Source organism: Vanacampus margaritifer, chromosome 2, assembly GCF_051991255.1.
Source record: "Vanacampus margaritifer isolate UIUO_Vmar chromosome 2, RoL_Vmar_1.0, whole genome shotgun sequence".
Classification (NCBI taxonomy): Eukaryota; Metazoa; Chordata; class Actinopteri; order Syngnathiformes; family Syngnathidae; genus Vanacampus; species Vanacampus margaritifer.
The window spans coordinates 35,660,612-35,671,000 of NC_135433.1; the positions used below are offsets into that span (position 1 = coordinate 35,660,612).

The following is a 10,389-nucleotide window of genomic DNA, read 5'->3' on the forward strand; positions in this document are numbered from 1 at the left end:
AATGGGGGAGGAAATGGTAACCAGAAAAAACACACAGGAAGGGCTAAACTAATTTTGTTGAGCCTAGCATTTGTCAGTGAAGTAAGCAGATCTGGAAAGAGGTCAAGGAAGCAATCATTTTTAATGAACATCTTTTATTCATGCGACCAACATGTACAGAAGTATTTAGAGAGAGGAAATACACATTAAATGAGAAACACAGTACATAAAGGTGTTCCTCTGCCGCCAGTTGAAACAAATGGCTCATCTCCTCCTATTTTTGTGCTTTTTTGTGTTTCTCACATTTTTGGTCAACATATTAGAAAACCCCTGCGTAGCCATTTTATCAACCTCTGACTTTCTTGTTATCATTCTTCCAAGTGTCAGTAGTTTTCTGATCAAGGTTAGATCCTCTTGCTTCTCACGGTTTTTCTCTGGAAAAGGATAATATTTGTTTCTGTGTCTGCAGCTGCGCCCAAGACTCCCAGGGCACCAGTAGACATATGCAACAATCTAACCTCCAATTTGAAGCTCTTTCATGCAGTTGTTTTCTGCAAAGTGAGTATTTCTGGAAGTTGCCTTCTAATATACTCCAACAAAATAATACAATATTTTCAGGTTTCTTTCTTCAGTTTAAATAGCGTGAAAATAACTTGTCGGCAACACTTTCTGACAATTTGTTACATCCCTCTCCCATTTTGCTGTACAAGTCAAAACTGACACTACTGGCTGTGCCAAGCTCATTTTAAATGAAATATCCTCTTTCAAAAGATGCTTTCTATATGTACAGTATTTATATTGTGCAACATTCTAATTTATTGTAAAAATGTAGAGTTGCCAATAATGGGCATGAAATGTCTGACTGTAGTAAGAGTACAGTGAAACGTCATTATTCAAAGTAAGGCATTTTCAGCCCAAATCCCTTCAGTAAACTCCCTGCATCCTTTTTCTACACCACTTATTGCAGCTGACTTGGGGGAAAATGCCAACGATGCCTTGAGACTGACTGCCAGTCAACCACATGGCAAATATAGAGAAAGTCAAACTTTCACACTCACATTGGCACTGAGTGAGAACCACAAATCCGCACTGCCTCTATCAAAGTCAGGCGAGTCAGTGAACCACTAGACCACATGTACAGTAACTCTCTAATCAACTCTAACTACTGATAACAAAAAGAGTAAAAAAAAAAGAAAAAAAAAAGTATTGAACAACACTGGATCCTTAAAAAAATCCTGCTGCCTGACTACAAGCTATATTTCTATTTAGTTTAAGTAACAATGTCCAAGTTGTAGTACAATGATAGTGGATAATCTCCAGCCGGTGTGTTTATTTCACCGTTCCCATGGTCTGGTTCCTGATGGAGCACCATGCCTTGAAAATATCACTGCGGGGGAAAGAAAAAAAAAACATTTCTTTTTATGTTGTACGTATAATATGCTGGCAACTGTACTAAAGTTTTGTTCCAATTTTGTTGTTCACCTGCAGTGAGAGGCCACACACTCGTTACTGCAATATTCTTTGTCCCAATCTTCACTCTCGATTGCTGGGTTTGTGCAGCCAGACCTCACGCACACGCACGGCACAGCTGCATCATCACATGACTCGTTCACCTCCATCTCATCCTAAATATGAAAAGGAAAAGCATTGTTAAGTATGGATGATTTCTTTGGGGCAACATTTCTGAATCAACCTAAGTGTGACCTTAATTTGACCTCTCTACTTTTCAATGCACATCTCAAACTTTTTAGTTCACTGTACATCATCATTAAATAATTTGTTCCCAAAAACGTATAAAAACGCTCTATTTAATATTACCATGGTCCCAAAAACATATTTATAAGTTTTTTATGCTAGAGCAGGGTTCACCAATTCCAGTCTTCAACGTCCGGAGTCCTGCAGATTTTAGATGTTTCTGCCTACTAGCACACCTGATTCATATAACCAGCTCATCAACATGCCTGATAATGATCCTGATCTTTAGTATCGGCGGAAACATCTAAAACCTAAAACCTCCGGACCTCGAGGACCGGAATTGGTGAACCTTGTGCTACAGCATACAGAAGGCTTTGATATGGCCTCAGAACTGAAGAGAACGCTTAAAGAAATGGTAATTATTACAAAAAACGGCCAGCAGGTGGCAGCAGAGTAAAAGAGATCAACCACGGCCAATTTGCAAAAAGGCTTTCCCCCACCGTTTTAAACCAATTTGTGAATAACGATCAAACTTAGCTACATTCTGATGCAAAACGGAAACAGATGGAAATATCCTGATGAAAGATGAGACTCTAATCTTTCTTTTGGTAGGTTCCATGTTTTTATAGCTTTAGAAGTTAGAACACAATATTCTGTGGGCCTTGCAAAATCAGTAAAACAGCCGGGAGCAAAGGGGGTTGCTTCAGTGAAAATAGCTGGGAGCGAATGAGTTAACATGTCATTCAAAGCAATCGATTGGACAGTGGACGGCAAAAGGAGCATGTACCTCTTCTGAAGGCAGCATCTCTGAGATGACCTCCTCATCATGCTGAGCTGCCGACTCGGCAGAATTCATCAGCTGCACTCCCGCCACAAGCGTGGCTCCGGACACCGTCGACGCCACCGTAGCCGTGGCGGGGATGACGATTGGCTGTGTGTCTTTTCTCTGCAGAGTGGCGGGAACTATTTTGATCTGAAGCGGAGGCGGAGGGGCAGCTGTGATGGACACGGGGAGTCCCGCCGCACTTCCTCCCTCCCGGGGCTTGGCCTGGAGTAAGCGCGGTGGCGCTGGCGCCATCTGTTGGAGTGGTGGCGGCGGGGGCGCGTTTTGCATTTGCTGCAGGGGTGGCGGCTGGCGAGGGGCGCTGGACACCACCAGGGTGGGCTGCAAAGTGTGGATGCCACCAGGCAGCAGGGTGACAAACTGCCCCCCTGCCTGAAGCATGTGCTTGGGGATTAGGATCTTGGTGATGGTCTGGGGCGGTGCGGCTGCGGTGGGCGCTGGGGCCACCGCCGTTTTGGCCGCGCCCGTGCGGGAACGAGTTGCCCTTTCCGGGATATCCAGAATGATGTTGGAGGCGCAAATGTTGGTGATGGTGTTCTCTTCCACGGTATTTGCTGGACGGACGACCTGGTGACTAACAGGGGGGGCGGCTGCGGGAACTTGGATGACATCAGGTGGCTGTGGCGAAGGTGCAGTCTCCATCTTGTCACAGGCGGGCTGAGGTGTGAGGGGAGATGGAAAAATAAAGAAAATCATTTTCAATCAATTCAACGGTTGCTGAATGGACACGATCTTACCTGTGACAGTTGACTGGCTCGATAAGCTGCCAGAGCTTTTAAGTACTCTTTTTTGGCAGCATCCGTCTTTTTTTTATAAACCTAAAACAAAAACAAGGAGCAAGTGAGTTAAATATATTCCTACAATTGACCTCCATTAGTGCAATTAATTTGTTTTGTACTACCAATCACTAAATTCACTCAACAAAGAGCTGCATCTTATGGAACATGTAAGAAAGGTATTTTACAGTTTTGCACATTTGATGTCTTCAGCTTGTTGACAACTCATGCGTCAATACCATATAATTATATGCAACTATTAGGAAGGAGAAAGATTTGAACTTAAGATGGAAATATAGTTACTTTTTTTGTTACGTCAACTGAAGACGAAAATATTAGTTTGTTGCACACACCGTGCTGTTGACAAAGTGTTATCTAGCTCAAAAAAACATTACATCAAATAAAAAAAAAAACACATTGATTGCTACACTGTAATTTAGCCCCCACACCAAAAAAAAATAATAATCTTAACAATATTATGTTTTATGCAGCCCCACTAGACTAATATAGCATTCTGATTAATATTTGGTTTGTGGAAATACGAGTTAAGAAGCAAATTCCAGCAGTTTTTATCAATATCAGAAGGCAGCCATTTTATCATTTGCTGTTGAGTAACAGCAAATGATAAAATGACTGCTCAGGTCTTAGGCAACAACCAATCACAGCTTAGCTTCATAAAACAGGTGAGCTGTGATTGGTCATTACCTGAGCCCTGAGCAAAAGTCATTTTCAGCCGACAGCAAGTGGCAAAATGTCCGCCCTCTGAGATGGATAAAAACGGCTGCATTTTGGTATTTAACTCATATTCCACAAACGTAATATTAATCAGAATGTCATATTTATACTAGTGACGTCACATTTAACATATTGTCAAGAGATGTTTAATGTTGACTTCCCTTCCTTTAAGTTTACTTAAAGAAAGACTAGAAATTGTCTAGAAAGACAATTCAATTTTTTATTGGAAAAACAAGTAGCCTGTTTATGTTGAGTGAAATTAAAAACAGTTCAGTCAAAAAACATTGTGGTTCTTTTATCTTTTAATTAAAGAAAGATTTACTAAATTAAATTAATTTTAAAAAATATTACACAATTATTATTTTTTTATGTTAAGCAGGGTTTTCGGCAGCTTCTGAACGTAACCAAGTAACTTATAATCTAACTTTGTTACTTTTAAAATTAAGTAATCAGTAAAGTGACTGTGGCAACACTCTAAATAAGTCAAATGAGCAATTAGAATTTCTGGTAACAAACCCGTATTCCCTTAACTTGAAAAAACAGACAAAATATGTAAGCATGTGCATACCTGTTTCTGCTCCTCGGCCAGACTGTCCCACATGGAAGCCACAATCTTTGACACCTCTCCAAAAGTAGCGTTTGGATTCTGGCCCTTGATGGCAGCCTGGGTGTCCCGAAAAAACAGCGCATACGCAGACACCGGCTTTTGCGGCTCATTGGGGTCTTTCTTCGGCCGGCCTATCTTGGCAACTGTAGCTCCCGCAGCCCTTTTGGCTGTTATCAGAGAGACGGAGGACTGGACAGCTGGATGGGAGAGGACTGAGGATGAGGAGGACAGAGGCACGGGGGAGTCGACCAGCACACTCCTCTGTGAGAAAGACACGTTATAGAGTGCGATTAGTTGCAGGGCCGGTGAGAAAGCATGTTACATGGAGGCACAGAATACAAATATCTGGGTAGCCCATAAACTTACATTTAAAATCCACACATCTAAGTAAGCAAACTCAAGTTGAAAATAGAAACAAAAAGTTCACCTTGAAGTCATCCATGTCCTCATCTTGTAAGGAGCCAGCCGGAGAAGGTGTCGCCAACAGCGGCGGTTCGGAGGCCCCCGCAGGAGGTCCTATGCATTCTCCTCCTAGACCCAGCGCCAGCTCTGTCTGGTTAATGGTAGACAGCTGGCCGCTTCCTAAAAGGCCATGAGCGATGTCGGCGAGTTGAACATCAATGGTCATTGGGGACGAGCTACCAAAATGGGAGCCGCTGCTGTTACCCAGATCCTGAGAATGAAAACATAGCAGGAAAGAGCAGTTAGGCAAAGCAGTTTGGAAAGATTAAAAGCATTCCGTTTAACGTACAGCATTGCCTCAAAATGGCCTCTAATAATAGGAGCAGCAATCAATAAGAAACTATTGTCATCAACTCATTCACTTGCCATTGGCGCCTATAAACGTCCAAAATTTATTTGAACTATTTTTATTAGTTTAAATTTTTTTCCCACTTTTGTTAACAAGAGTATGAAAACCTAGATTTTTTTTTATAATCTTAAAAAAAAGATTATTAAAAATTAGGGCCGTAATTGTAATTAATTAAACTCACGATTAATCAAAAATTTTATATCTGTTCTAAATGTACAATAATTTGTTTCTAGGTTTTCATACTCTTGTTAACAATAGTGGAAAAAAATGTTAAACTAATAGAAATAGTTCAAATATTTTTTTTATGTCTATAGCTATCGATGGCAGTGAATGAGTTAAAGATAATGCACAGTTGCAAGTATTACCTAAGTTTAAAAAAAAAAAGTACGTTGCATCATAATATAATGCCCACATTTCAAAGCATCTTCAGTTTCTCCAAAAAGGGCTCTAACAATTGACTGTACTGTTGGATAAAAAACATGTGACTATAATTTAAATATTCACCTTTTTCTTTAATTTACCTGTTACATATTTTCAATTTTTGTTTATTACATATCTTATTAACATGTTGAACCACTCGCTAGTCTTCAATTTTCAGTACAGATAGTTTAAACTGGTAGTATAAATTTTTTTTTTTAAAAAAGTAAAAAATGGTGATAATTGAGAATGGACGATAGGGAAAAATAATCATGAATCAAGATCAGACAATATGAAAAAACTAATCATGATAAAAAAAAATTTAATATTTGAAAAAATCATAATACTCGCGATCAGACGATATGAAAAAAATGAATCAAGATTGTTTTTTGCAAAACATAACAACAGATGTCTACATTTTTCCAATGAGGGCCACAGAAGAAAAGTGAAGGATGAGCACTGCAGCCCGGTGCCTCAGGTCAACGGACCAGACACGATTGGAGGTACCGAGGCGAGGACCAAGCGCAGGCTCAGAGGGGATCAAGCCTTATCAATGTTTTGGGATGCCTAATATATTTTGTCTTATTAACTCGTTCACTGCCATTGACGGCTATAGACGTCAAAAATTCATTTTAGCTATTTTATTAGTTTAAGATTTTTTTCCACTTTTGTTAACAATAGTTTGAAAATGTTGAATTTTTTTTATTGTACATTTAGAACAGATATAAAATGTGTGATTAATCGTGAGTCAACTAGTGAAGTCATGCGATTAATTACAGTTGAACATTTTAATCGCCTGACGCCCCAAATTTTTGATAATCTTTTCTTTTTCTTCCATTCACTGCCATTGACAGCTATAAACGTCAAAAATTAATTTTAACTATTTCTATTTAACATTTTTTCCACTTTTGTTAAAAAGAGTATGAAAACCTAGAATTTTTTTATTGTAGATTTAGAACGGATATAAAATGTGTGATTAATCGTGAGTTAACTAGTAAAGTAATGCGATTAATTACGATTGAAAATTTTAATTGCGTCAGGCAATTTTTTTTTTTTATTGGAATCAATTGCATGACTTCACTAGTTAACTCACGATTAATCACAATTTTTTTTTATCTGTTCTAAATGTACAATAAAAAAAAATGTTTCTAGGTTTTCATACTCTTGTTAACAAAAGTAGAAAACATGTTAAACTAATAGAAATAGTTTAAATGAATTTTCTATGTCTATAGCCGTCAATGGCAGTGAATGAGTTAATTTATTGAGACTTATTTTATTTATTTATTCACTTGCCTACTTGTGTTAGTTTTATTTATGAACCCATTTATTAACTATTTATTTACCTATTTATTAATTATTTTATGTTGTGTTATTTTGCTTGTAACTGTCTTTAATGCATGACTGAGTTATAATCCATGTAAAGCACTTTGTATGTGGCGATGGTTGTTTTAAAGGTCTTTATAAAGAACGCTGAGTTAACAAAATGGTTGAGTGTTTTTAAGATAGTTGGTAAATAAACATGATTTTGATTCGGAACATGCATGTTTTTGGAATGCTGGAGGAATCTGGCGTGCCAAGAGAAAACCCACACACTACTTTGACATCTTGACAAATTCCAAAAATGTTTCTTAGGTTAAACTTGGATGTTGACTAGATCACAGTACACCCCACCTTCCACCCAAAATCAGATAGGATCGGCTTGCTTCCATGGAATTTAATTACTTACATTTCAACCGGGCCTATTCCCTTAAATTTTTAGCATTTCTGTTGGCTCCACTGCTTCAAGTAATGTATGTGAATATTAGATTTTTTTTTTGTTGGTCAAATACGATTTCAGCCTCCATGTTCCTGCCATGTCAATCTAGTCTGCCCAGGGCCTTCAGAATAAGTATTGCTGACCAGATTTCAAATACATCCAAACATTAATGCATTTTCTAATCAGCATTTCTGGTGTTTATGATTCTTTCTGTTTTTGTCATCTTATTAGAGTAATATTGATTCTGAACTGCAACGTGACAGTGGTGATACTACCAGGTGGACTCAGTTGGTGAAGCCGCCATCGAAAGCCCAGGTACCAAAGACGTGGTCCGAGGAAATAGGTACTAAAGCAATTTTATGAGGTGAAATGCATACCAAAGATGAGGAGCTGAGAAGGGCTCCTCCATTCGCCTGAGCCATGGCCCCCATGTTGAGATGCTCCAGGCCTTGGGAGCCGGTGTTCACAAAGGGGGATGCAAAAGACGGATCATTAGCTTCCACCACCAGGTTGCTAACCAGGTTATGAGAACCCGAAGGTCCCACGGTGCCATCTGACTCATCTGTCAACTCGAAGTGGGACACTGCTTCAGCAATACTTAGGGACGTGTCTGGGTCGAGTGAGATGGGGGGGATCTCAAAAACTTCATCTCCAAGGTTGGGGGTGTGAAAAGTCTGCTGTTTGTGAGAGCAAAACAGTTAGTTCGGTGGTCAGAAATTGCACGCATTACGGAAAGCCGTCTGAGTGTTTAACTGATATCCTTGATATCAAGCTTAAGGTATTTATTTACTAGCAACTAGGACTGGTGGTTATTATGACAGTCTTACTAATAATGTTTTCTCCACTACTACTCCTACTTTTGGCCTAGTGGCCTTTGGCAATCAAAAACTACGATTTAGAAGAATAGAAAATTACTATTAATTTCATGCAATTTTAAGGGAAATGCTATATTGTCTTCTTTTCAAATTATTTGTCACTTTTTCTTCTTTTTTTATCATAAGTACTACTGGTATCGGTGACTGAATACTCAAGAATTGAGTTATTCGTAGTCTACTGGTCTCAGTCTGTAATAGGTAGCAAACATTCCTAATATTAGAGATACTGAATAAATGCTCAAACGACTTTCCATAGCATCATGTTATCTTATATCGTCCAAATGTGGAATGTTTAAAACACATCAATGTAACTTTGATTCGCTTACCTCAGGAGACAAAAAGTGATGAGCACCGCCACCTATGGTAAGATAACTGTCGCTGCCCTCTGAAAACTGAAACGCATGACGACAAATTGACATACTGACATGATTTATTTAAGTTCACTCCCCCCCAGACTTGTATTAGGGGAAAAAATGTGTTTGGGTTACCTTATTTCCTTCAGTGTATCCACCATATGCTTGGCTGTCCAAAAACTCAGAATCAACATTTTGAGCACAACCGTCAGAAAGTCCAGAATAAAAATTAAGGTCCATTTTGAAGCAATAATATTCTTAATCTATACTTTAAAAATAGATTACTGGATCCGATTCTTTCATTCATGGATCACTCAACAATAACGACAATGCTAGTAGCAGTAGCTAGCTAGTTGGCTAACTAGCCCACTAACATAACCTTGTGCTATTCATAAGACCTGGGAACGTTAATGTGATGATAGGGTGAAATCAGCCAGCCATAACGATCATTCGATGTCGCAGAGATATTGTGTTGAAATCAAAAATGCTTCTCGTGATTAAAAAAAAGAGAAAAAAAAGCTCTGGCCAAACGGAAAAGCCATTCATCTGGCGTGTGTTACGTTAGCGGACAGTGGTTAGTTCAGGAACCGTCGGAAAACAGATTGATTCGACGAAGGCCTCATTTACCCAACATAGAGCCCGTGCGTTTCGCCTTCTTAAACCTTTCGGCAGGCAGCGTGGGCTGTGTTATCTTTAACTGATGTGTGAGACAAATGTATTTATATTTATAGTATAGATATTTCCATTTTATTTCATGTAATTTCCATCTAGATGTGTTAGGGATACTTGACTCATTTTCAACAGTAATAATATACTATTTTGTCTATAATTATTGTGATAACTTCATTATTTTTCATGTATAATCCTTTAACCAAACCCAGAAAACAGGTGAGCCGTAATTGGTCGTTACCTATTTCCTCAGCACAGGTGATGGCATCTTCAGTTTACAGAAAGTGGAAAAAAAAAGGTGTTTTTAAAGGTATTAATTGTACATGAAAAATAAGTTACTCAAATTAATTCGGGACAACATATGAGCTTTTTACTGCTGAAAATGGCTCATTGAGTCATGTATCCCTTTAAACAACTCAGGATTACGAGGACTTTTTGTTTGAACCCACCCACATTTTTTTCAAGTGAGCACTGAGCAACGATATGAACATGAGGCTGTGAGTATTTTTAGTTTCTCAGGTGCCTTTTTAGATTATTGCTTTAACATAAAATAGCACTTGTTTTTTCCTTTGGGCTTTGCCTGGGAAAACTGCATTTGCTGTTTTAAGCAAACATACAAACCAAATAGATGTCTATGGGAGAAAAACAAACCATTTCAAATTTGAGGGAAGAGGGAAAATCGATCAGAGCCACTGCACAAACATCGGGCGTAGCCAACACAACAATTTGGAATGTCCTAAAAAAGAAACTACTAATGTAGTGAGCAACAGACATTTGACAGATCGACCTATCAACAGCAGTTGATGACAGAAACTTGAGAGCTGTGGAAAAAATAAATAAAAAAGGCTGACCCACGGGGCAGGGTTGAAGGT

At 38.7% G+C, this 10,389-nt stretch overlaps 1 protein-coding gene across 2 annotated transcripts; it reads right to left on the reverse strand.

The window, feature by feature from the left end:
* Nucleotides 1–102: 102 nt before the first annotated feature.
* tox4a (TOX high mobility group box family member 4 a) lies at nt 103–9,448 on the reverse strand. Of its 2 annotated transcripts, none has more exons than XM_077556186.1 (9): nt 8,984–9,448; nt 8,822–8,887; nt 7,998–8,294; nt 5,064–5,309; nt 4,598–4,897; nt 3,256–3,336; nt 2,462–3,175; nt 1,462–1,604; nt 103–1,366 (listed from the first exon to the last, which is right to left on the reverse strand). In XM_077556186.1, the coding sequence occupies exons 1-9, from the start codon at nt 9,086–9,088 to the stop codon at nt 1,309–1,311; spliced, it is 2,010 nt and encodes a 669-aa protein (XP_077412312.1). In that variant the 5' UTR covers nt 9,089–9,448; the 3' UTR covers nt 103–1,308. The 2 variants fall into 2 exon arrangements, with proteins under 2 accessions (XP_077412312.1, XP_077412311.1); XM_077556185.1 differs by having other exon boundaries at nt 7,998–8,297; nt 8,984–9,447.
* Nucleotides 9,449–10,389: the final 941 nt, after the last annotated feature.

Coding starts and splice junctions, on each gene's coding strand:
- tox4a (XM_077556185.1), bottom strand. CDS start 9,088: ATGGACCTTAATTTTTATTCTGGACTTTCTGACGGTTGTGCTCAAAAT. Junction 8,298..8,821: donor ATCACTTTTTGTCTCCTGAG/GTAAGCGAATCA, acceptor TCTCACAAACAG/CAGACTTTTCACACCCCCAA. Junction 1,605..2,461: donor AGATGCTGCCTTCAGAAGAG/GTACATGCTCCT, acceptor TTTCATATTTAG/GATGAGATGGAGGTGAACGA.